This window comes from Saccostrea cucullata, unplaced genomic scaffold (assembly GCF_032062105.1).
Source record: "Saccostrea cucullata isolate Sc308-1 unplaced genomic scaffold, CSIRO_AGI_Scuc_v1 ctg1387, whole genome shotgun sequence".
Lineage (NCBI taxonomy): Eukaryota > Metazoa > Mollusca > Bivalvia > Ostreida > Ostreidae > Saccostrea > Saccostrea cuccullata.
Window position 1 is genome coordinate 274,523 of NW_026929355.1, and position 27,998 is coordinate 302,520.

Genomic DNA, 27,998 nt, shown 5'->3' on the forward strand with positions numbered 1-27,998 from the left:
ACAGTTTTCATATTTACGTTGATCGGATGGTAAAAACATGCATGATTTGGACTATCTGCGGCTTGCGTAGGGATTCTCACTGTTAAAACAGCAAAAGAAATCGTTTATCTTTTAAATGCAACAACTTAAACTTGACTAGACTTTATAAAAATTCATAATTAAGACATTTTCTTCTCAGACAGTAACGGTTACGTAGGGGGAGTCGTGTATGGGAAAGCACATCGAAGGGGGAGTCGCAAAATAAAGTCAAATGCATACTCGTACTTGGTGTTGTTTTCATCTCTTTTATACTGCCAATACCTTTTTATTTACTCGAAGATATCTATAAATCTATGTTTGATTATTTCCTTTATATTTTGAAGTTACGAAAAGAGATTTTTTTCTGTGGCTTTATCAGTTCTAGAGAAAAATCAGCATTATAGATTACATGAACAATTGGATTACATATCATCGGAGCACATGTGCTTGGGGACAGGACCTTCCCCCTTAATATGTAATTTCCGTACATGAATATCACAAAAATTCAATCCACGAACTCAGGAACCCTAACTTCCGACAATGAAAGTCTCTCCATAAAAAAAGAACAACCCGATTTTTAAGTACAGCTATTTATAAGAACCAGGCAGAAATGAAAATAAGTGATTCATGATAGTGATAGATTTTTCAAAAACTATCATATTTACATTAAGATACATCAAACTAAATACTTGATCACAGTTATAAATGGATTTCATGCATAGTTGATTAAAAAATGAATTCAATATATATTAAAACAGTCAACAGTATCCATTGAAAAGTGTCTGTACGTGCAGGTGATTTTTTGAAGGCCCGCACTCTCCTTGAATGTGAATTATAAAATATTGAACATCTAGTATCAAAGAGTAAAAAACAATTAAAAAACCCATGGGTTATTTTAATTACGAATAGATATTGTGATTTTAAATTATGTAAAAACATGAAATTCTAGTTATCTCCCTTGGCGCTCTTTAGTAAAAGGAGTTGGAAAGAGTGTATTTAACTCTTCAATTTAGAAGGGGAGGATTAAGAAATGTGTGTGATTTCATCTTCATTTTGGAAGTTTTGCCAGTTTTCATACATCCAAGGGGCATGTAAGTCTAAATTTTTTATTAGAAAAATATATTCCTAGGATAAAAAAATAACTGCCTGCAATTTGCTTAATTTTATCTGACAAAAACAAAATTTCATTTCCTAAACATGCTAAGAGTTTGAGTGTTTTGAAAAGGGCTAACTTGTTCAACAATATCATCAAAACTACTTAAATTCAGTTAATTTTGGGGAAAACATTTAATTTTGTACTGGAATTTGAACAGTAGCTCGCTGCTGGGGATTAGAGTATGATGAGTATATCTCTCCTTTCCGTCGATACTCCCTTAGTACTGCAATATACACAGTCGACTGGAAGAAATCCTCGACCTCAGCATACATGAAGCCATGGCAAGAAGCAGTGAAAGCCACAGCAGAGATTGGATGGAGCATAATTTTTTCTTAGTATGTATCAGTGCCTCTATGGATGTCATATTTAGATCAGGTATTTAATACATATCACAGACAAATGTCTAAACAAAGGCAATATTGACTATTTTTTTTTCAAATTGAAAAGGGGGAAAGTCAGAAAAATTGATAGCAAACATAAGGCTGACTGCTAGTAAAAGTTATCAGTCCTGGTAAAAATCTACCAGCCTAGCTGCTGAGAAAATAATTGTCTTTTGTAAAATTGATTTTTGAAACTAGAGGTACTGTGAGCAATGAGCAAATGAAACCCCCCCCCCCCCCGGCCTCCCATATGAATATAATAGTGACCATGTTTTGCTGTAGGAAAATATATTAATAATGCCATACTTTCGTACAAGACCACTATTTTTTTGCCTAATTTTACTCTTAAACACACGAAATCTCAGGAGCTTCTGGGGCTTTGCCCCCTGGACAACCATCATTCAAACTATGGTATGTCTAAACATATTCATGACTGTACTTTGGAACATCACTATCAAGATCCCTTGTCTGAACAAAGTTATCCACGCCCCCCCTCCCCCTCCCTTTTAATCACAAATCCTGTACTGCTCATGATACCATTAGTTGATTCGGAAGCGATTTTAAAAATCAAATTATTAAATTTTAATTAATGAAAACTTGAAACAAGTCCAGCTGGGCATCAATATGTGCAAATTGGTAAGCCCACAGCAAAATTTGTGCGTCTCGGGCGGTCAGGCGCACTGTTATTTCAAACACTGTTTTCGGAATGGCCAATGGGTCCTTCTTAAACTAGTGAATATTTAATTAAGCCCTGAAAAAACTCAGATGTTATGGCAAAACCATAATTACTATTTTTCTTATTCATTTAATCAAAATGTTAAATTGTGCCCTTTAAAACTGTATATTTCCAAACTTATATGTGTATGATATTCTTCAAATGCATTTCCTTTTATTTGAATTATATATAAGGTTGGGGAGTCCTACAAAATTTAATTGACAAGCAAAACAACAAATAAAATACTGTTATGGTTTCATCAGTTGAAACGGTGGGAGGGGGTGTAAAGCCATATAACCCTATCTGAATGGGGGAGAGGGGGGGGGCTTCCCAAATATTCCTGCAAGCAAAATATATATATATTTAATATATACACACATAGAAAGAGAGAGATTTATAAATATGAGAGCACATACAATATGAATGGGTTTCTGCCAATGTTTTCGTCTAATTTAGGTTTAAAACTTAAAAAATAAAATTTGATCCTACAAACCTTGAACTCTTTTTCAATTTATAACTAATAGTATGAATTCATGATGATATCACTAGTACATGGTGGAGGGGGGGAGGTAAATAAATATTTATTATCAATAATTTAAAAGCTAAATTGTTATATAAATGTATGCATTCTCTTGTCATATAATGAATTTCATGATTTGTTATCATTTCAGATGCAATCTGAGCCTTGAAGTTGTTCTGAATTTCAAAATCCCCTTTGACAACACCTGCACAGCTGAGGTAATGTAAACTAAAAAATTGAGGACAAACGTCACCATGCAAGAAAAGATTATCAATTCAACTAACGTTAGTGTTATACATTTATATACTTTATATTATTTATGTATCATTAGATAATTCGGTATTTTGTGTTGACAACTTGCAGTTTTTTAAATTATCATTAAGAACATTCCTTTTCGTTTAGCAATCAAGGGCCTTCTGACTAAGGGTTGAATTATAGTGAACACTACCATTCAGAGACTTTGAAACAGGTATATATTTCTTCTGATCTTGATTCTCTGAATTTTTTAGCTCACCTGAGTTGAAGGCTCAAGTGATCTTTTCTGATCAAATTTTGTCTTTTGTCTGTCATTGTCATTCTTCAAGGGGAGAATATTACAAAATTAATAGCATTACTAATATCTTCTAAAGAACCAATGGCCCAGGAAATATGAAACTTTGTGGAACCATTGTCGGGTAATGTAGATTCAAATCATGAACCCCATGTGTAGGACGAGGCCACAACGGATGATCAGAGTTTAACATCGGAATATATAAAAAAAAAATATTTTAAAATCTTCATCGGATACAGCAAGCCTTGATTGGTAATATTTATATGAAAGCATTTTCAGGTGGTGTAGATTCAAGTTTGATCAAATCATGATAGGGTGGGACCACAAAGGCCAATCAAAGTTTAACTAAGAATTAGAGGATAAATCCTTTAAAAATATTCTTCCAAAGAACAGAAAAGCCAGTGAGTTATATATACATATGGAAGCATTTTCTTGTAGTGTAGATTTGTTCAAATCATGACCCCCCCCTCCCAGGTATAGGGTGGGGCTACAATAAAAGTGTTCAAACTTGTAGGGAAAAACTCACAGTTAGTCAAAAATAAGTACCCTGTAAGCATCCTTAGTGTAGATTCAGTTATGTTCAATCATACCCCCTCTCTCTCTCCCTTACAGGGAGAGGTGATGACATATGCTTTTAAGATACAAAGCTGATTTTTGATTTTTATCCAAGCCAGGTGAGTGATGTGGCCCTGGGTCTATTGTTAAATCATTTATCCACACATATATGTACAGTACAACTCGGTTATAACAAACTAGGATCTGTAAAAGTACTTCGCTATATAATTCGTTATATCCATATTTGTAATTTTGTAATATCTATATAGTTGGGGATCCAAGAAGACTTCACTATATTTGAATTCACAATGTCCGTGTTTGTACTAAACAAGTTTTACTGCAGTTACATGCATGTGGAAGCCAAATAGGAGTAAAAGATTTATTATTGTATGTCATCTTCATTATTTTGTTCAATCCATACAAATGTTTCTTTGAATATTGGAAACTAAAATCAGTTTGAAATTAAAATTTATAAAATGCAGCATATCTAAACAGAATTTTTGTTGTTGAAAAAAAACCCTTTTCAGATGAGCAAGGCTGTAATAGTTATACTAATATTCAGAATCAAATACAGGAAACAGCTAACTACTTGAGGCAAGGATGGGGTGAGGGATAAAGAAGGGGTTACATCACTTGAAAATTTAGAGAAGATTTGTAGAGCTGAGGTTTTTCTCAAGAACCACAGGGCCAATTTTTACCAAACTTAGCAGGGCTATGACCCCTTACAAGGGGTTATAATCAGGAAAAGAGAAAAAATAGGGAGCCACTGGGTCAGAAAAGCTGAAACTTGTGTTAAAGCATCCAGGGATTAAGTGTAGATTTAAATTGTTTAAATCATGCTCCCTCCCCCTAAGAATAGACCTAAACCACAATAGGTATTGCAAGTAGGAAAATCTGGTGTAGAACAGCATGACCAGTTACTCTGGTTAGTGTTATGGACCATGGCCTTCTTGTATTCATGATCATGATCATAGAGAAAACGAACCATAGCTACTCTCCTCCTTCAACAGCAACAAGAAAAAATTGCTTTACGGAATGTCTATTTTCATTAACAAAGTTCAAATTTTGAATTATATTTTTTATTGATGAATGAACCACATGCATTATGTCAGAGGAATCTAGCTGGAGCCAGGACACATAGATGTACCCGTACAGTTGATACAGATATCTCAACGGCACATTTCTAAATGATGGCCAAAAAAATCTAATAAAGACACTGTCAGTTTAAAACTTTTTGAAAGAAATCCTAGGGACCAGAAACAAAGGATATTGATTTTTAAGCTCCTCCAAATGTAAAAGGGGTTTTATTGAAACCAAGACCAGGATACACCCAAGGATATTTAATATTACACCCCTTCAACATAAAATTTTGAATTTTAGTTTGCCTATCTAGTCAAGAACATGGATTTTTTGACATTTGATACACTTTATAATGTTATATTGACATTTTTTCAAGATTTGTTTACTGTAAACTATTTATTTCAGCAAAAAGTACATTTACAGATGATTTTTCAAAAATTGCTTTAAAAATACAAATATTTAGATCATGTCTCATGAATGGTTAATCACAGTTACCACAGAAACCAAATATTTGTTTGAAAGAAGTTAGGTACAAAAAATGTGTCTTTCAGTATTTTAGCTAATGGCAGTTTTCTTCATACAAGCTAATCACATTGACTAAATTTTATAGGCAAATACAATATTTTTGGAGATGCTGTCATGGTAACCAGATACAAATCACAAAAGCATATTCAAAAAAATATATTTTCATGCATTTACAATAAACTGTGAAAATAATACATGGAATGTTGCTCAATAATTATTTTGTATTTTATGGAGATTTTGTAAAGTCAATTTATTTAAAAAAGCATTTCCAGGACAATTTGTTACCATGGTTACAAAAATTTATGAGAAATACACTGGTTTTATCTAATATTTGCAAGGTTAAGGAGAACATTTTCAATCTTATATTATCAATTTTTTTGTGCTTGTGGTATTTTTTCCACAACATACTCTGAAAATGATGTATTTTGGTATTTTCTTGAAAAATGAATTTTTGTGATATTCTGTTGCCATGGTTACAGAATATTTTTGAAAAACCAATGGGTTTTGTTTTGTTTTATTAGAATTAGGATTGTGGTCTTTCTATCCCATGCTTTCAGTTTTCTTTAACATGTGGGGTTTTTTCTAACTATGCTCTTAAAAATGGTTATTATTGTGAAAAATGAATTTTTGTGACATTTTGTTGCCATAGTAACAGAATTTTATTTAAAAACCCATGGGTTTTATTTAATTTTATTGAAATTAAGAAAGTGCTCTTTCTATTCCACATGATCAGATTTCTTTAACATGTGGGATTTTTTCTTACTATGCTCCTAAAAACGGTTATTATTGTGAAAAATGAATTTTTGTGACATTTCGTTGCCATGGTAACAGAATATTTTTAAAAAACCCATGGGTTTTATTTAATTTTATTAAAATTAAGAAATCCCATGTTATCAGATTTCTTTAACATGCGGGCCTTTTTCTTAATATGCTTCTAAAATATGTTGGATTTGAAGAAATATTGTGAAAAGTGAATTTTATGAAATGACCTATGTTAAATTGAAATTCAGCACCTTTAATTTTATCCTTATGGTAATCATTTATCATTTTGTATGTACTTCTCAGGAAAAAAAGATTTATTTATGGTACTATCATCAAAAAAGCTCTGTTCCTGTGTTCAATAATAGCTAAATTCACATTTTTTTGAATTTTTTGCTTGGTTGCCATGTGCATTTACATGGTGCATTGTTTCCATGGCAACAAAGGCTGGCCAAAAAAATTATGTTGTCCAATGATGTTCCCTTGGTCCATGAAGCAACATATTAAAATTTTGTAAAGATCTTAAATGGTCATGAATCACCCCCTGCCTGGTTCTTACAAATAGCTGTACTTAATTTAGAAAATTTCTTAATAATATCAAACATTTTTTAAAATTATTTTTTTTATTATTATTGTTGCAGGATAGTAACTGTTATTTGCTAATGTGTTGCTAAAATTTGGTTGTCAAAGTATGTTACCTCCTTTCAACAACCTTTTTTTTCCTTGTCAAAATTCAAAATTTTTCAGGTGAGTTGTATGTAATTTTTGTTTGTTATACTTTTAAAATTTTTTATATAAATTTATGCTAAAAAGAATAACCTTTCTACTGTTTTCTTCAAATAAATAGCTGTTTGACCGTGGAGAGCGAGATGTTGGACCATTCGATGAGATATAGTACCGTTTATGTCAAAGTGTGAAACGAAAATTTCATCATGCATATGATTATATCATAATAAACAGTAAATTGTATAACAAAACATTTATCGAATTTGTTCTCTAGATCTGGCAAAATGTGTTTCGTCGACCCCTCGAACAAAACTATTTGCATTCGGCCTAACCAGTGTCCTGCAAACAGTTTGTTTCTTGGGTCCGACAAAATGCATGTTGCCCTCGATACCTGTCTATGAATGTATAATGCTGGTTGCCTCAGACTGATTCTGTTACAACAATACACCATGCTATGTGTTCACGAAACTGCGATAGGGGAGGGGTAAAGGGGGTATCATATTCTGAGAAACTGTATATAGCTGGGGCAAGGAAAGAGAGGGTATCATAATAATGAAGTGTATACAGAAAAGAAATATTTTCGTATTTTCTCTTTTCAACTGCAAAGTTTGTGATTAATTATTTTTACATTGACACTTCTCGTTTTATTTATCATAGACATACATTTCCAGCGTTTTAGGTAATATGCAATTCAGTCCCTTCTTCAGCATTCATCCTGTATATTTAGTTTATTTACCTATGTGTATTAACCTCAGATTATCCAAAATATTCTCAATTTGACATACTAATTCGTTAGTGTCTCAAAATGTGTTATTTTATATGATAAATAATTTTAAAAAAATATATGAATGTTATCTGTGAACCTAATCGAGAAAATATACCAGTTAAATTTAACCCCCTTCCATAAGAAAAAGGCAAGGGGCGCGTGCAACCGTTTCAAAGATCTGCCTTTCACGAATTAAAAAAATGGTTGATATCAAGAAATTTTAAAATTATAAATCTGGTTGTTCTTTTATTTTAGGAGAGTTAGGGTTCCTGAGTTCGTGGATTGAATTTTGTGTGATATTCATGTACGGAAATTACATATTGAGGGGGAAGGTCCTGTCCCCAAGCACATGTGCTCCGATGATATGTAATCCAATTGTTCATGTAATCTATAATGCTGATTTTTCTCTAGAACTGATAAAGCCACAGAAAAAAATCTCTCTTCGTAACTTCAAAATATAAAGGAAATAATCAAACATAGATTTATAGATATCTTCGAGTAAATAAAAAGGTATTGGCAGTATAAAAGAGATGAAAACAACACCAAGTACGAGTATGCATTTGACTTTATTTTGCGACTCCCCCTTCGATGTGCTTTCCCATACACGACTCCCCCCTACGTAACCGTTACTGTCTGAGGAGAAAATGTCTTAATTATGAATTTTTATAAAGTCTAGTCAAGTTTAAGTTGTTGCATTTAAAAGATAAACGATTTCTTTTGCTGTTTTAACAGTGAGAATCCCTACGCAAGCCGCAGATAGTCCAAATCATGCATGTTTTTACCATCCGATCAACGTAAATATGAAAACTGTCAAATAGTTTCGAAGTGTTTGAGAAAACTAGACGTATATGACAGCCGGACAAATGACCAAAATAAAGCTTAACTATTGCCATTTTCCGTGGGATATTTGTTTTTTGTAAATACATCTTATATATACCGAAAACAGACGTGACCCACATCTCTTCTGACTCCGAAGCGGTGAAAATCTACTTCCCCATACGTTGAAAACGACTCCCCCATACTTTTTAGCGACTCCCCCGCGTTACCCGTTGTATACGGTGATTAAGTCGAGAAGAAAATAAGTAAATAATTATGCACCGACTTCTTACATGCTCACAGTCTATTGTCTCATACGGTTTGGGTTTGTTTCTATACATGTACTTCTATTTCAAATGTGCCCGATCCGTAATTTGAAAATAATCTATTATTTGTCAATTAGATTATCCTTACATTCAAAAAGTTAAAATTAAGAGAATATGTAACCCCCAAAATATGTGTATGATCACAAGTACTGTTTTTGAGGTTTAATTTTCTAGGGGTGTGATATTGATCCATATCAGCCCCGCAAAACCATATCAGCCCTGCAAATCCATATCAGCCCTACAGGGCTGATATGGTTTTTGTGACGTCAGGCATATCGCATATGCAAAAAACCTGTATTTATTACTAAGTTTTAATGTCGAACCAACTGAAACTCATTTATGAAGAAAAATTGAGAAAATGAAGAGTGATATAGATTAAAAGTCCATAGAAAGAATAAGAATTGGGAGCAGAGAAAGCGGGCAGACCTCATAAAGCCTCAGAGGTGGGATCAGGTGTCATTGAGGAGAAACAACTCCCTTTTGACCGCTCACACCGACAGTGTGTTACTTGTCATGATCAGGAAAACGGAAAATTACAGTGAACTTTTGTGAAAGTCAATTAACTTTTCGTAATCTAAAATTTGCATATTATGAAACGATATAAGCATCTGCGTGGGTTCATGCATACAGTGGAAATGGCGACACAAACAGATATTGAAAGAAGATTTACAGAAAACACAGAATCAATTTGATTTCGATGATGAGAGATGGAAATAATCTCTTTGATTTTGCATTTCAAAACACAAATAATCAATAACTTGGATGGAACGATCGTCAACTAGGGTTGGGAATGAAAAATTCATTTACAAGTATTATACATTATATAAAAACCCGGTTGCTTTCGTTCTTGTTAATTTTTTACAATGTATTTATATAAATTGTTGTAAAAGTTTAAATCCAAATACTTGTTATAAATGAATTTAGAAGAATTTGATAGCCGTTGAACAGGTGAATAGGAAGGAGAATGAAAAATTTATCAGCATTGTAAAATTACATAGATGCCTTCGGGTTTTTTGCGGTTTTTTGGTTTGTTTGTTTTTTTTTGTAGTTTTTACCATTTACATTGTATAAATAACTTTTTACCAATCTTAAATCTTTTCATTTTATAACTGCAATTTAGAAGAAATGAATTCCCTATCTAGTAATCTAACCAATACTTACAATTCCCTTTGAAACAATGACTTTTTATGTACTAAATAATTAAATGGTTCTCATTTAAATTCATGTTCTTTTATAATCATTGTGATTGAATTGATTAATTGTGATCCATATCGATCTATTCAAAGCAGAAAGATAATATTGATTTTTTAAAAAACCTTACAGGTTTCTAAAATAAAAGTCTAATTCTCTTTTTAAAATTGTCAAACCATCTATCCTTCTGCATTCAATAATCCAGAGATTTTAGATTCTACATACTGTTCCCTGCTGACAAAGCAGGTAACAACATTGTCTTCGTTTGTAAGGCTTATTATGTAAATTGTATTTTAGAAAAACTTGGTTTTAATTCTATAAGTGGCAATCCTTCTTACAATCATCGTTCCCTTTCTTAAGATGAAATTCTTCAAAATCATGTCAGTTTTGAATACTATATACAGGGTTATTTTCGCCCCGTGTTAGTTTCACCCTTTTGCATTTGTGATCTATTTTGCCCCGTTTTAAATTCGCCCAGTCATAGTTTTGTTTAAGAAATTATACAGTATACTTTGAATTCGCCCTGTTTTAAGTTCGCCCAAGCTAGAGTAGGGCTAAAGGGGCGAAAATTAATCAGAGGCAAAAATTTCCCTGTATACAGTATATTTTTCATATTCCAAAGAACCAAAATGAATTTGAACAACCATATATATATTGGATTCCGAAATTTCATAAGAATCCTTACAAACAAATATATACATAGCTGGTTCCAGTAAATGTTCAACCAAGCCTCTTTCTTTACCCCTCACTAAGATATTAACAGTAGTGAAGGAGAAACTTCAAGAGTACTGTGCAAAAATATATTCAAGAAGTGGTGTAAATCAGATGTGGATACTTAAAAATTCCAAGAAACTTTTTGACAATTTGAAATCACAAGATTTTACCAAAACCAACAGCTTAAAAACTTACGACTTTTAAACTTTATACAGAACCATTCCCCATGAAAAATTAAAGTCCAGGCTTTACAAGTCCAGAGAGAAAAACAAGTTTGATATTTGATATTTCGTCAATAGATAATTCTAGTACTCCAGGGTACTATGAGCCAAACATTGGCCGACTGACAGACGCATTTTGGTTACTGTGTAATTCAATCTTTCGTGCACAATTAAATATTAAATTCAAATTTCAAAGATTGGACTCATGTAACACATTGTGTTATTCCTCCTCGGCACCAGATCTCACTTCTGAAGTCTCCAGAGCTCCCTGTCTTTGCCCGGTGTTCACCTTTCGTGTTGTTTATAGATTTATAAGATTGATCAGAGTTCTTTGTCTTCAACTCACTTCTCTTATATTTACTGCCTATAGTTTAACTTACCACAGTTTTTACTTTCTCACCATCAATCCGAACATGAAGGTTATAACGGGCCAAAACAGAAATACAAAGAAAGGTGATTAGAGAATAATATAACGTATGGAAATCAAATGCATTGGATTAAAACATAGTATGATTAACGAGCAATGCAACAGTAGTAATTTTCAATTCAACATAAGTTGTGTTGAAGAAGAAATACAGTAAGAATTAATTATGTAATCTAAAATACTTGCAAAATAATATTTCAATCCAAATACAATTTATACTAGTAAACCAATTTCTAATTGACTTCAAAAAAAATAATCATTAAGTTTTCCTAGCAACCAACCCAAGACTTATATTACTTTGAAATAGACCCGGGGTAACTTTCTAAAAGTTATTATAAGGTTATTAAAATTTTAAATTGATATTGAGCTTAACCTTGTTATTTTATCCATAATAGAAGAATTTATTTCTGATTTAACATATAGTACTATATAAAAATTTCGTTTCTATCTTCTTAAACTTGAGTAAACATATCTGATGTAAATTATAAAAGTTCTTCAAAATAAAAATTAAGAAAACACTTTGTACTTGACGTTGTGGGATTTGTTTCTCTAGAACGATTAATTCTTGAATTAGTTACACAAAGATTGGAACCAACATTAATAAAGAAAATGAAAAGACTTGAAACAAAAAAGATCTGATATCGTGAATGCTAAATAGATTTTTCTCGTCTTTTCACCCAACTGTGATATCCCAGCACTTTTAAATCCTCAGAAATTAGTTCATCTTTGGGAACTATGATAAAAACGCTTGTTTGAAACATTTGATAGCGCCAATTTTGACTAAAATTAATTAAAAAAATTAAATTATGTCGTAAACGAACGTAATGAACTTTACGTATAATATCTTATTTATTCAGCACTTCTTCGAATGACCTTGTAAGATAATAATATTAAGCTTACGAGATACTAAAACAATACAAACTGTGGCAGAGCAAACACGTACCTATAAAATCATCAGAGGTTGGATAAGGTGCTAGAAGAGTAAGCATTCTGTGTCCACCGGTCAAATCTGCTGAGTGTTTCTTGCCATGACTGAGTGAACGGAATCATAACCGTCTGATACTTTGTGTGAAAAACATCAGGAAACTTTATTAATTGTATTCTCAAACAGAGCCATTGTGTTGACCAGAGGATTGTCAAAATGTTGACTGTAAAGGATACAGTTGATATCTTTGTCTCATTAACTTATTTGACAATAGCTTGTCTCATTTTAGAAATTGTTAGTGTGCAAAACATCACGATGCTCTTTCATATCAAATCAACTATAAGACTACTCATGCCGTTGATGATTGTATATAGCTACACAAATAAGAAATGTTGAACAATTTAATAGTATCCACTTCACCTGCATAAAAGTAGATCACAGCGCGAAATTAATGCGATACTTAAAAAGTATGCTCTGAGTACGCACGATCAAATTTGAACTGAGGCGAGTCACTGACAAATATATGTGATTTTCTACAGGGATTTCAACAATCTCGTTTATAGTCAGCATTTCGAAAATTCTACTGTCGTTATAATGATCTTTTTAGCACATATAACCTATCACCGGGTGTTTTTTGTTTTTGTTTTTGTTCTTTTTTTGTTTGTTTGTTTGGGTTTGTTTGTTTGATTGTTTGTTTTTTGTTTTTTTTTATTTTGTTTTTGTTTTTTTTTTTTTTTGTTTTTTTTTTTTTTGTTTTTTTTTTTTTTTTTTTTTTTTTTTTTTTTTTTTTTTTTTTTTTTTTTTGGCTGACTTGGCTCATACAAATTGTTTAGCCATCAACTTTTTTAATGTTTTCATTTATAATGAATTTGGCTTCGGAATGTTCTGTCCGTCTGACCTATACACGACGGGTGTGAAAAGGGATGCTTACCCTTTTAAATTGTTTATAGATTTTTGAAATCTAACAGTTTTATTAATCTACGCTATTTTCACGTCAAAAAGTTTATTATTGTAAACCCTGAAATCAAAACACACTTGATCATTTTAACAATTTAACTTTTTACATGTATATTTAATTTTTATATTTCTTTACAGATAATTTACACAATTCTTTGAATATAGAGTGAAAACTACCTTTTCTTTTGTGGATTACAAAAGTGTCAAAGTAAGGCAAATTTTCCCAAATACTGCACGTAGAGTCAACCTGAAGCGGTCCAAATCTTTCTTAACGATCATTCCTTTCTGGTATTTCTTAATGACAGACGGTGGAAATTTAGACATAGCAGCAGCTTCATCTTAATTACTACTGCTATCAGTCAGAAAAATAGATAAAAAGATGTAAAATCATCACTCCTGCTAACTTTAGTTACTGAGTTATTAATTTTCTCTGTCAAAAATCTATGAGAAAAAATACTTACTGTATACAGATCTCAGATTCAGATTCAAAGAAATATACTTAAGATTTTTTTCACATTAATTTTTCTCAATATGTTATTGACAAAGAGCAAGAGCCATCTTATGCATAAAATGGCCCTGTACTGATATCAATTAATTAACTATCACCCTTTTTCCATTTCCATATATCAAAATAAAGTAGACACTTGGTGCTTTCATGTTCTATTGAAATTTTCAAATATTTGAGAACAGGCTTTGAGAAATTGTAATGTTTTTGAAATTTGCAGAAAATCTATTTGACTACCTTCAACAAAGAATTAGAATATGAGCACAGCCCACGATCCAAAAAATAAGACATGTTTTTTAATCTTCAGAAATAGACCTTTCAATATGTATTGGCATAATCAGAGGTTGTGCTCTATATGAAATATTGAAAAAACGCTTCAAGTTTAGGTCATTTTCAAAGGAATTTACAGGATATGAGGAAAATACATTTTATGACGTCATAATGCATTGACTAGATGTGAAATTTTTTTTCACAGTCCAAGTGATAAATTTTTCTAAATAGCGGTTTTGAATTTTCAGAAATTCAGGGAGCCCAAAAATTTATGATTGGTCAAGCAAAGAAAAGAATAAATCACTTTAATTTTACAAGCAATTACGTGGTCCAACGCATCAAGTCCCACAAAAATCAAGTAAATACTAAAAAAAAAAAATTATGGTTAATTTCTATGGTCGATACAATGACCTTATCAGCAAATACTATTTGTCATTGAGTCAAATGCTGACTGATGTTTTTCATACCAATTGTTAATCCATTATTTTTACACTGAATTGACGACGTATTTTTCCGTTATTTCACATCATGAAAATGAGCATACGGCGGGTGTGACCGGTCAGCAGGGGATGCTTACTCCTCCATGGCACCTGATCCCACCTCTGATGTTTTAGAGGACTGTGTGTGCTCTGCTCCTACTTTGTATTGTTTTATGGACTTTGATATTGAATACTGTTTGTTTTTTCCATATCCTTCTTCTGTTGTTTTCGTGGTACATTTGTATGAACATCCCCATGGAATCAAATCCTCCACAAAAAGTTAAAACTTTAAATTACAGTACCCTGTCTTTTCTGAAACCATGAAATCAAATTCTCATATTTTTCTACAAAGCACGAAAATGTGGCCCCAAGGTAATTTTTTTTCAGCAGGTTTTGAGGTATTTCTTTAACCTTTTGTCGTTTAATTTTTATTAAAACCAAACGTTTGTCTTGTTTTATACTCAGTATATAAGTAAAGAAACAAAGTCTTGATGGCCGGTTTCTATTTTTATTCAGCACTATACGGTTCTGATAATTAAATAAAAACAGCATTACAAATTATTCTACATTTAATGAGCCATCAAAGTTATACACTTAACGTTCAATGAATATTTTTTAAAGATGAGTTGGATCATAAATGTTTTAAAAGAGTGATCGGATTCAATAAAATATGTCGATAATTAATGAGAACTTTCCATAGGAATGAACGTATTTAAAAAATTGTAAAACATAAATTATTAGCTTTGTTAAGATATATTTATCGTGCAGAAGAAGGTGATTAAAGCCGCTGTTTCAGCTACGATTAACTTTTCAAATGTAATTGTTTTTATCAAGTACTTATGTCTACTTTAATAAGTGAGTACAATTTGAATGTGAAGTGAATGTAATGTGAACATGATGTGATAATGAGGGACCTGGTATCACATTATATTCAACATGTAAAAGGCAAAGAGAAAGTGTCATTAAAAGTATGTTAATTCTAACTATCAGTGCCGTTATAAAATAATTTCTTTTAATGCGTTTAGAACTTTTAAGCATTATGCTTGATATGATTACTTTTTTAAGTGTTAAATAGTATGCGATAGATGATTTTGAAATATTAAAAAGTTGAGAGCATACTTCCAGAAAAAAAACTTTAAATGACTCTCTATGATATCAAAATATTATGCAAATTTAGTCTTTGCAGGAAGAAAGCAAAATGGCCTGCGCTTGTTCGGCCCTTATAATTAAGGACTTTTAATGAGCCTTTTGGTAACACTGGGCCACACAGTTGTCGTTGATGTTGAGAGAGTTGACCATTTCATCCCTATCGTTGTCAACGTCACTGAAAATATGTCCACTATGGCCCTCGATGTCGAAAAACATGTCTACATCATATCCCTTATCCGATATGTAGGCCTACAAAAGTAAATATATTAATAAGTTCCAAAAAAATTGATATTTGTAAAAAATCATTTTTTTTTTCCTTTTTAAGATTTCTTACCAATATAAGTTTATTTCTGATTCATGATAAAGAAAATAACAATCTGATTTAAATCAGATCCTCGATCCGCTCCTTTATTTTTTTAATGTTGTGTAAAGACAATAAAGTAAAAATAAAGAAACGAATCGAGGATCTAATTTAAACCGATCTCAGAAAAAAAGGTGTCTCAGGATGCAAGGACACTAGTTTATTCAATCTTTCCATTTAAAAAAAAAGGCCTTAAAAAATTTTAATTGCATTCCCATGATCAATTTTAAAAAAAAAAGAATTAAGTAACGATCTTTTGTGCATACGTTGGAGCATTGCTTGACTGGAAAAATTTTAAGCACTATGCTATCCTCTCTTTCCTATAAAGCCATTGTTTTTGCATACGTTGAAGCACTGCTTATTCAAATAAAGTTATTTTTAAGTTTAGAGCAAAAATATTCAGGTATTCGAACACTTATTTAGGTAGGCTGCTTCTATCGATTATTTAGATTTTCCTTTAACACTCTCCTCAAATGCAGAGTTAAGATAAAATACACTAGTCAATGGCCTAATGAAATGAAATTTTACAACCGTTAAATTTCCTTCGAAATAAATATGAACTTTTGTGGCATTCTATCATCTACAATCTACATTTAATGAAAGATATAGATATCTGCGTGGTAAGTGCATATAGTAAAAATAGAGACACAAACAGATTTTAAAGGGAGATTTAGAGAAATCGGAGAATCAATGTTATTTCCAGGAGAGGAAAAAGAAATAATCTCTTTGATTTTGCATTTTAAGAACTAATAATCAATAACGTGGATTGTAAATGAAAGATAAATAGGGAGAAATAAAAAAAACATCAACATTATATAATTGCATAGATGCATACATTCTCATCATCATCATCATCATAATCATTTTATGTATAATTATTATTATAATGATAATCATTATTATTACATTAAACTTTTTTTTTTCTACTATCGCCTCAGGATAAAATCTTTGGCTCGGTAGGTAAGTTGGTAAAATTTTGGGCAAAAAAATTTCAAATCAATACTGAATTTTCAAAATTTACGTTATGTAAGCATAACGTTTTGAGTATAAGACAATTTTAGTCAGTCGATCGGGAGAGGACAACCAAACAATATGAAGGTGACCTTATTATAACTGTATAATTAAATGTTTTCATTTCCAGTATAAATTTACTAGTCTTAAACAATAATTTTACTACAAGTCTTTTTACTAATACTAGTCCTTTTTACAAACTGCATTATAGATGAACTTTGATTCCATAGCTGGTTATGCAACAAATTCCTACAGTTGGCTTTCAATTGATCAAATTCTTTACAATCAAGCTTCAGTTTTATGTACATGTATATTCACACTTTGTACGATTACTGCTATTTGAATTTAAAGAATGCAATTGGTATCGACCAAATAAAATGATGAAATTATTTGTTTTGAATGTAATCCAACAGCTTACTAGTAAAAAGTCAATAATATCCAGGTTATTCGATAAATAAATTGTTTCAATGCCTTTTTTAAAGAATACGTTTGCCTTTTACAAAGTCCAAGTTAATAAAACACATTTAAAAAATTAATAAATGCCATTGATGATTGTGAAATTTCTCCTAGCACGCGAAAAAAACTATAATATTTACTTGACCTTAAAATTTAAGCTTCTGATATGCATTATAAGAAGACTCGCTTTCCTGTAAGATCTGCTGATTTGATATCTGTTTTGGTTACTGTTACGGTAATCGTGAAATTCAAAACATACTCGAAAGAGGCTTACCGTGGGTATATTTATTATACAAATATATCGAGGATATTTCATAAATTAAAAAAAATATTTATTCGTATTCACATATCAAATCGGTATATCACAGTGAATTCTAAATAAGAGATACCCCAAAGTCTGCCACATCTGCCTCATAATGTTAATGATTGTTAAACATGATGTTTATTGCAATTCAAAACGATTAATCATTTCCAAAACAAAATACAAATAGTACAATTCAATTGGCAGGGTATAAAACACATACCTCTGGAAATTTCAGAGGTCAGACTAAGTGCCTTAGAAAAGAAAGCATCCCCTGCTGGCGGGACACACTTGACGAGACTCCTATATATTGATCAGGTAGACAAATATTTTCTTCTTGTATATCAAAGTCCATAAAACAATACAAAATAGGAACAGAGCAAAAACGGACCTCCGAAACATCAGAAGTGGGATCAGGTGCCATAGAGGAGTGAGCATCCCCTGATGACTGGTCACACCCGCCGTGTGCTCCGTGTCATGATCGGGAAATAACGGGAAAATCCGTCGTTAATTCAATGTATAAATAATGGACTAACAATTAGTATGAAAAACGTCAGTCAGCATTTGACTTAATGATAAATTGTATTTGCTAACAATGTATCGATCATAGAACTTACGAAATAATGACTTTAAACGAGACTGCTGATATTCTTGTTTCATCAACTTGCTTGTCAATAATTTACCTCGTTTTAGAAATGGTATAAAATGTGTCAGGCATATGGATGCAGACATATTCAATGAATACCTGGATATGGCGTTTTTATCTTTTAATCAATACGCATAAAATGATATGTTCTGTGTTCAGTCAAGGCAAAACAAATTAGGTAGTTTACAAATTATGTTATCAGTGGTATAAACAGTTCTGTTTGATGTTCGAATTTCCCAGTTCTATATTTCTACAATTAAAAAAGTATGGACTCAATGATAGGTTGGTATATTTGCTGAGGTCATATAGCAGGGTATATTGCTACTAAATAAATTGACGATAGAAAGGTTGAAGTCATCAGGTTATCATAAATCTTGGTTGCTAGAGTTTACCATTAGCGTCTTTTTCTACAAACAGATTTGTTAGACTATGTGGTATCTTTTATTTCAAGATCACTGGGATATATCGAGTTCACATGAGAATGAAATTTACTATTGTTCATTGATAATAAGTCGTTGATAGATTTAAAAATCGAGTTGGAGGCCACAGCAAATGTTTTTTTTCCTTCGCTTGTATAAGATTTTGAATACATTCTGCGTCATACGAATACAAAAATGGGTCTGTTTACAACGGGGTGCAAATGGTATCCATGAAAATTCCAACTGATAGTTGAAAGTCCTGATCACAAAGATTTATTTATAAATGGTCAATCAGAAACTCAAGCATCTTTTTTATATTAATTTGAGAATACCTTTGTTTAACAATTGAATGTTTTTAACGAAATAATTTTGCAATTGATAATGACAAGGAAAGTTAATTAACGAGTTCTATTTTTATTGAAAAAAAACTTCAATTTAGTGGATTGGTTATTAGATAGAGTATTTCAATGTCACAAGAGCCGAACATAAAAAAAAATGACCAATGTGTTCAGGTTTTCATATCCTTCAAACTAATTTCAAAATAGATAAAAGCAAGGTAAATGTAATATACTCAGTAATGTAGTTTTCTGTTTTCTTCTTTGGCACCGGACCCTACGTCTTGTGCTTATAGGGGTCCGTATCTTTGACTTGTTTAGGTTTTTTACAGGCTACAGGGTTTTTGAGATTTGATTTAAGCTCGTTATTTTTACGAGTTGATGGTATCAACTCATGTTATGTTACTGGTTAGGGATTCCCCATCACATTTTCGTTTGAGTATTTTGCGTACAGGTTCTTGTATGATATTGGCTTATTTACAATATTCATGATTTACAGAATAAGAATATCTTTCCTGATATGCTTTGAAGTGTTTATAAACTTAAATATTTATCATCTATTTTCCTGGTATTTTTGTCAATCCGCGAGAGAATGTTAAATGTCGTGCAAATAAAGTTTTGATTTTTAAATCAATAAATATTTTCTATTATAAGTCAGTAATTTGAAAATAGATTTTAAAAGAAAATTTACAAAATTAAATATTGTACACACCAGGTTATTTTTACAAGACTGACGTGTTAGTGCATGGTATATAAATAAACTAATCCTTGCGCTGATCCAGTATGCTAATGACCAGTGCAATTTTCCCGCGATAACTAGTGATGAAGTGTTTACATATATAGAACACTACTTATGTTTGTAAACAAAGCGAGAAACACCTAGTAAAGATGGTCGAAGTAAATCAAATATTAATCTTAACGGGAAGAAATGAGCTGTACCAGTTGATAAAATATTTTTTATGTAAATGCCATTACTTCTTGTAACAATAAAAGAACCACTGTCTTCCACAATTTAGATCTGTATCACAGCAAGCTTTAAATACAGTAAAGGTCACTTAACACGCCTGCGATTCTACTACTCTGGAAAGAGAGTGCCTTTACTATCTATATCCAGCTGTGTCTTACTATCAGATGCTGGCAATGTGATACAGTGAATTTAAAGTACAGAAGACAGTAAAAAATAATAACAAAAATAAAATTACAAAAAGATTAAATCGGGTGTTATTCATAAATAAAATGAGAAATGTTTGTTTATAAATGTGAATCAAGAGACTGAAAAATCAAATATATTCAAAAGTAAATAGATTATGTAAACGATTAATATACCATGCCATTGTGATAAAGTTTTAGTCTTCAGTCAAAAAAGCCAAAAAGAATTGAAATATAAATAAATTTATCAATGAAAGTCATGTAGTTGAATTTCAAGTGAGCTAAATTGAAAGAAATGTAATATTACATGCGCAAATCAATTAATTGAAGTCAGGTAGATATATTTCAAGAGTGTCTAACACAAACGAAAGAACATAAAATTAAAATGTTCATTTCAATTAAAAGTCAAAAAGCGTTGAATTTTAAGACCAGCTAAATCGGGAGAACTGGAGTATTTATTTTGCATATCAAAGATCATACAAGACAAGGAGTTGAATTTTACGAGTGGCTAAAGCAAGAAAATATCAAATATACATGCAAATTTTGAAAGACGTGGAGCTGAATTTCAACAACCATAGTGAACAAATCAAGAATTTTGAATTTTGTGATATGCATATTAATGAAAATAGAGGATTTGAAATATAAGAGTGGCTCAGTCACGGGAAATGAAACATATTTATGTGCACTGAAAATGTCAAATTATTTGTCAATTTATGAAAATAGTGAAAATATTTGATGTGCATATTAATGTGCATATTAATGATTTTATTCATTTGCGCTCTTTGTAAGTTATAATTCCCTATTTTAATATTGTTGAAGGTTGGTCCTTTTACTTTGAAATATTTGTGTGAAAAGCTGCTTTATTTATTTTTTCATCACAGCACATAACACATATAACCGAAATATGGATCAGTGACCTCAACTCATTTTAACATAATGTGTGGCGCAGTAGTTAGAGCGTCTGCTCTAGAGTTGCGAAGTAAGTAGTTGATCCTTACATCGTGCGTTCTAATCCCACTATGGGACGTGGCGACCGGTCCCTCAGATGAGACCGTATAAATCGAGGTCCTGTGTCGCAGTATGTGCTGGCACGAAAAAAGATTCATCACTGACCAATGGACGTAAAGTGCCGAGAATAGGGCAAAATTTGCAGCTCTACACTGGCAAGTGGTGATGCGTAGTCATATGAGTAAAAATTCTCGAGAGGGATGTTAAACAACAAACGAACAATACCATCAACTCGTAGCAGTACTTTTAGTACTTTGATTACTTCTAACATTTACTGCCTTGTAAAACTTACTGTTGTTTCCACTGGTTCGCCATCAATCCAAACATGCAGGTTATCACGGGCTAAAAAAGAAATATATAATTTAAGTATAAGAAGCGACCTATGTCACATAAAATCATATGATTTCAATTTTAGTCTGGTAGTGGTTCGCTGGTCTGAAAGAAATTGAAATGGACGATCATAGAGCTACAGTGCCACCCACTGAAAAATGTGTAATTTATTGCGCACAAAAAAGTACGCGGTTTCTTGATTTTTTTTTTCTCCAAATACAAGTATATCAAAATATTGCATGTACTACCCGTGTGTTCCTAACAAAGTCTTTACAAATTCCACCCCAAAAAACGGTACGTAAAATTTATGTACTAAGTACGATGAACCGAATTGTCTTGCCACCCAAGATGGCAGTATAGGTAGGCGAAGTTTTCGATGGTTTTAATATCAGACCTAGCAGCGCTATTAACAACAGTTTTACGAAATGTTTTATTGCAAAGGCAGTGAAAAAATATGTTCGGGACACACGGTTTGTAATATTTTGAGATGGTAATCTAAATATTTGGAGAGATGAATCGAAAAACAAAAAAAATATACAATTTTTTAATAGGTGGCACTGTACTGGTCTTCCATCCAGTTGTTTTCAGACCAGCGAGCTACTATCTGCAGCTATAAAAACATGAACCTCAAAATCATTTTGCACAAAAAGAATTGGACATTTAGCGAGAAAATGAATTCGTACAATTAGCTAGAAAATGAATTCGTACATTCCAAGAACTATTTATGATTATTTGAGAAGAGCAAGTGATCTCTGAACTATAATTTATGTTTCGCCTAATTGAATAAGATTTGTAGAGAAAATAAAAGAGTCCATACATACAAAATGAAATCTTGTATTCCTTGCCGTCGATTTCTATTTCCCAACCGGTTGTCAGCTTAGCGATACCATCTTGTGCAAGCTTTCCGGCTTTTCTGTAAGTAGAAGTTATTAGTACTTTCTTAATATGCAAAATTTCAAAGAAGATTCCAAATAATTACAAATCAAAAGCATCATCTGGATATTTTAAAAATTATAATCAAGTTTAGTATATGGTTAAAAAAAGTGTCGTGATATTTCTTTACATGAAAATAAGGAAATCAAATCATATTCGTCATTGCACACAGTTATTTTAAGTGAAGCCTTAGCAATGAAGTAAAGGACACAAAAAAACATTAAAACAAGTCCCTTTAAAAGATCAATGTCAGTTTTCAAGGTATCAAGGATTAGACTTCATTGCCTAAAATGTACATTTTCCTGTCTTATTAACGTTGATTTAAAGAATGCAATAATTGTAAGGAGATTTTAAAATCCAAGAAACAAATTTGCTATAAATAAGAAATATTTTCTATAGGAAACCAAGCTTAGATTTTCTCGAAAAAATGTTTTTCCAAGGGGCACTGCTTATTTCATGTGATCTATTTGAAAATGTTAATTATAAGGAATCAAAAATAGTTAAATTAAAAATACGTTTAAAAAAATCAATATCTGTGGTTCGTTTTTAAAGTGACATGATAGTTCGTTATTTAAAGTACTCATCTCAATATTTTTTTTTAACGTAAAATTCTGTTTACACTTTTCTAGTTTTGAATGTGTTAATATTAGTTAACAACTTCTAACAAAGAGCATCAAACATTTTAATTCTAAGTGAAAAATATAATTAACAGTTATCCGTATATGGTGATAACGAAGAGTAATAAAGCTCCAAAGTCCATTAAACAATACAGAATTGAAGCAGAGCAAACATGGACCTCCAAAACATCAGAGGTTTGTCATCTGTCGACTATTCAGTATGCCAATGCATGTACGTAATGGCCTAACAAATAGTCGGATAGTATAAACAACATGTCAGCATTTGACTCAATGATAAATTGTATTTGCTGACAAGGTAGTTGATTTGACCATAGAACTTATGTGACTTTAAACGAGACTGTTGAAATTTTAGTTTCATCAACTTCTTTGTCAATAATTTACCTCGTTTTAGATATTTTACATACGTAGAGCATGCTCTTTCGTATCTAATCAACTGAGGGCTATAAACTCTGTATGCAGGTCATGAAGGTATATTGCTGCATTAGTAAGGGAAGTTGACGATTGAGAAGTTGAAATCATCACGTTTATCATAAAGCTTGGTTGATTGATTACCATTAACTTTTTTTTATTTCAAGTAAAATTTCCAAATTTGAAACAGATTTTTCAAACTCTGTGGTATCTTTTATTTCAAGCTGACCGGGATGTATCGTAATAACATATGAACGGAAATAACAATTTTAATTGACAATACGTCGTCGATTTATCTAATTGCTGAGTTGAAGGCCGCAGAAAGTGTTTTCTTCTTTTCACGTATAAGATTTTGCACAAATTCTCCTTCACATGAATACAAAAATAGGTCTTCTAATAAGAGTAATCACGGGAATTTCAATAGATTATTGGAAGACCTCGTCTGCAAAAACCACATTGATACTGTTAATTAGACACGTGCATCTTTTTAATATCAACTTCAGAGTACTTCTATGTACAATTGGAAAGTTATTTTGCAAATGACCAATGACAAGGTGAGTAAATTTACGAGTTCAAATTTCATTGAAAAAGCAGCTGTCGGTAATATCAAAAAGCCTAGACTTCAATTTGTCGTGAAGAATGATTGTGTATGAAGTTGAAAACTTGTAAGATTTTAAGATGTTGATTTTGTTAAAGTCTCTCCAAAAGCTCCTTTGGATTTTTAAGTATCCACATCTGATTTACACCACTTCTCAAATATATTTTTGCACAGTACTCCTGACTGAAGTTTCTCCTTCACTACTGTTAACATTTAACAGTAGAGTAAAGAAAGAGGACTGGTAGAACAATAGCTGGAACCCACTAAAAACACACAAACAACACATCTCTTTAGATAGAGCATAGAATATGGACATCGAAACTTTCAGAGGTGGGATAAACTGCCTAAGATGAGAAACCATCCCCTTTCTACCGTCCACGCCCATTGTAAGTTCTATCCTTTGGTCAGATAGTCGGATCATTCGGTAGTTTAAAATATTTCCATTTTAAGGGGTCTTTTAAAAATCAGATTAAAATTGTAAAAAGAATGTTACTGTATTTTTTGATCGGTTTTCAGATTTTTTAATCAGGTTTAATGTTTAATCCATTACATAATTTGTTATATTCAGTACAGCACATCTAGTTTTAGTAGTTTTAAAACAAAGTACACACAAATATATTGATAAAGTACCCTGACCATACTGTATTTGACTTCAATCATTGATTTCTTCCAATAGAATAAAGTTTAACTTTCCACAAGCCAAATCGATTGATCTCTGGTAATAATGACCCATTGGTTACGACTTGTCCACAACATCCATTAAATACTTCACTCAAATTTCAAGAACGGTAATTAGTTTATACAAATAAAGTAAACTTTATAAATATTTTCCGTACGAGATCGATGTCTCAAGAGGCTTTGTCGCGAATGTTTGAATGTGGTATTGGAGAGTAATCCTTTTGAAAATGGATTGATTTTAATGGTTTCACAGCAAGAAAAATGGCATAGAGAAAAGTGCTTTGGCTTTCAATGTAAAGTTTCTTCAATTTTTTTGGTAAAACAAATGTTAGTTTTAGATAATAGGTACACTGACGAGTCTGGGAAACATTTTATGACTGGAGTAAGTCGATGTTTTAATTGTTTATACCGAAATTGCTTTCTATTAGAAGTCTGCATTCAAAAGATAGCTGGCTTTGTCGTGAATATGTATTGAATCATTCTCTACGACAACTCATCTTTTTTAATTATTGAGTCTCTCATCTTCCTTATTGATCGAATTGTTTTCAAAAACACAAAAAGCGCTAACTGATAATCCAAAGATGGAACTAATTCTTGCGATTAAAAATAGTCTTTAAATTCCTGTTTTTCTCTTGTTTTCATTCTATTATTTATTTATTCATTTATTTATTATGTTGTTTTTTTTTTGGTTCCCCCTCCCCCTCTTAAATATCGTTCGTTTAGCCTTACAGTTCATTAACACAGGCTTGTATTGTTGATGTTATCCCCATCATTTCTTTTACCCTTACAATTCATTGTAATACATTCATTTCATTTTTGGAAAACAGTTGGATTGTTATAATATTTCAACCTTTCACTTTAAACATATATATTTTATCTTATTTACGATGTGAAGATAAAATTGATTTACCATTCAAGAGTGAATTTCTATTGGGAGTATGAATATATAATGTTCAACCATTATTACCATGGCTTTTAAGGAACACATAAAATTCTCATTAAAAAGTAACTTTACATACGCCTCTTGTAAATATTTACCATCAATTTACGTTCCTTTCTGGTTAATGAATTCTTGTCCTAATTACATTGCTTTGTAACAGATTCAAACATATATTGAGAATGATGGCAAATTATCATCCAGATGCGTTACTCTTGCAGTATCATCCTCAACTGTGTATATTATGATTCTCTTTTTCTTTTAAAGGAGATGTTGGAAATTTTGAATTTCCTAGAATTAATATATACGAAAAAGACACTTGCGGCATACATTGCTAAATACTGGCCAGTGTGTATATCTTTATAATTTTTAGTGGATAAGAACACTTTTATCTGTTTTCCTATTAAAAACTGTTACTATATTTTGTCTTTAGAAGTATAAATAGATGTAAAACTTGCAATTCTATTGTATCTTTATTTTTGTAAAACTCGATCGAGTGTAAGAAGCTTACCTGATGATTTTTTTCTTCTTCGACATATCCCGATTAGCGATGTTCTTCTTACAAGACGTAAGAATTACAGACATTTTGATATCTGAGAAAGACACCGAATGTCGGAGTTAAATCGAGATTGCTTTAATCAAAAACCACTTCAAAAATAGCCAAGACCAATCAACAGCGTTAACATCCGAGTCTCCCTATTGATGGGGAACCACTTGATTTAATAAAGGTTTTATAAGGAAGTAAAGCCCGTGAGTGGAGACGATAGGTTCTCTCCAGGTAGCCTACTAGAACAATATCAAATCCTCAACTTCAGCAAACCGGTCCGGTAGAAAAAAATTGATTTCCAGGTGTACAATGAGCTAATTTCAACAGTGGCTCCGCTATCCAATATCGGAGCTCCCCGTGAAAGCGACGCTGACACTACAGTTTATTAGAAAATTGGAATTCATAACATGTCGATTAGCAAGTGATGGCGCGATTAATTTTTTTTTGAGAGATTTGATAAATATAAAAGATATATCTTGTTACCTTTCGAATACATTCGAGGATTTTTCGTCGCCAATGAAGTTATATCGATCGCAATCCAATATAAAGCAATGTGGATCCCGGCTTGCAAGTTGAATAATTCGCCAAAGAAAAAAAAACTAATTCTTAATCTCTTGTAATTGATCAATATACTATGATTATTTAAAAAGGTTTTTTTTTTTAAAATATAATCTTTCACTTGAAATTTGACCGAGTTATGAATAAAAGTTGATGTTAAAGAATACTGCTTTACCTTCATGGTTTCTTCATTTCAATCTCTCTTAACAATGACGCACACATTTGAATATTAATAGTCAGAATAATGTTCTGTAAATTGTATCTAGTAAGATGTACACACTTAGCTACGAATCTTCATTTCAAGAACTTAATTCCTTTATTGATTTTCCGATCATGACAAGGAACTATACAGCAAACTACATAGTTATCTGTCGGAAGAGGGTGCTCACTCCTCCATGGCACCTGATCCCATCAATGTTTTTGGATGATTTTGATTGCTCTGCTCCAGATTTGTATTGTTTTAAATGGAGTTTGAGCTTGAATAGTATTCGTTATCGTTCCTTTTAAAAATAACTATTAAATCATAAAATATACCTTTTCCTCATAAGTGTACAATTGAAATACATGTTTAAAAATTACAATTTGTTGAAATGATTCATTGAGTTTTAGATACCGTTAGCAGAATTTTTCTTAATGTATGCATAAAAGGTATTAAAGTCGTACGTTTTGATGTTACTGTCCTTTTTGATTTGGCGATTTTAAATATTCTAATGGTCTTTGAAAAATCCACATCTGATTTACGCTATTTAAGAATTTGTCGAACAGTACGTCTGGAGTTTCTCCTAAAAAGAAGTTAATAGTTTTTTGGGGGGTTTTTCGTGAGGGGAGTGGCCAATTTAAGCAATTGTTTGACCCTGCAATATATTTCAGACTTTAAGGATTTTCTGACGTTTTGGAACCCAACGTAGGTAGGGTAGATCGAACTCACTCTGGTTTACGGGAATATACTGCAATGTTA

At 31.7% G+C, this 27,998-nt stretch overlaps 1 protein-coding gene across 1 annotated transcript; it reads right to left on the reverse strand.

Moving 5' to 3' along the window:
* Positions 1-15,070: 15,070 nt before the first annotated feature.
* On the reverse strand, positions 15,071-26,752 carry LOC134280584 (uncharacterized). The gene is made up of 4 exons (XM_062763033.1): positions 26,447-26,752; positions 22,565-22,656; positions 21,706-21,755; positions 15,071-15,976 (listed from the first exon to the last, which is right to left on the reverse strand). The coding sequence occupies exons 1-4, from the start codon at positions 26,518-26,520 to the stop codon at positions 15,815-15,817; spliced, it is 378 nt and encodes a 125-aa protein (XP_062619017.1). The 5' UTR covers positions 26,521-26,752; the 3' UTR covers positions 15,071-15,814.
* Positions 26,753-27,998: the final 1,246 nt, after the last annotated feature.

What these genes read in the sequence shown, in the direction of transcription:
- LOC134280584 (XM_062763033.1), bottom strand. Translation starts at nt 26,520, where the DNA reads ATGTCTGTAATTCTTACGTCTTGTAAGAAGAACATCGCTAATCGGGAT. An exon ending in AAGAAGAAAAAAATCATCAG is followed by an intron (nt 22,657 to 26,446) that starts GTAAGCTTCTTA and finishes TTCTACTTACAG; the next exon opens with AAAAGCCGGAAAGCTTGCAC. An exon ending in GCGAACCAGTGGAAACAACA is followed by an intron (nt 15,977 to 21,705) that starts GTAAGTTTTACA and finishes TTACTTTTGTAG; the next exon opens with GCCTACATATCGGATAAGGG.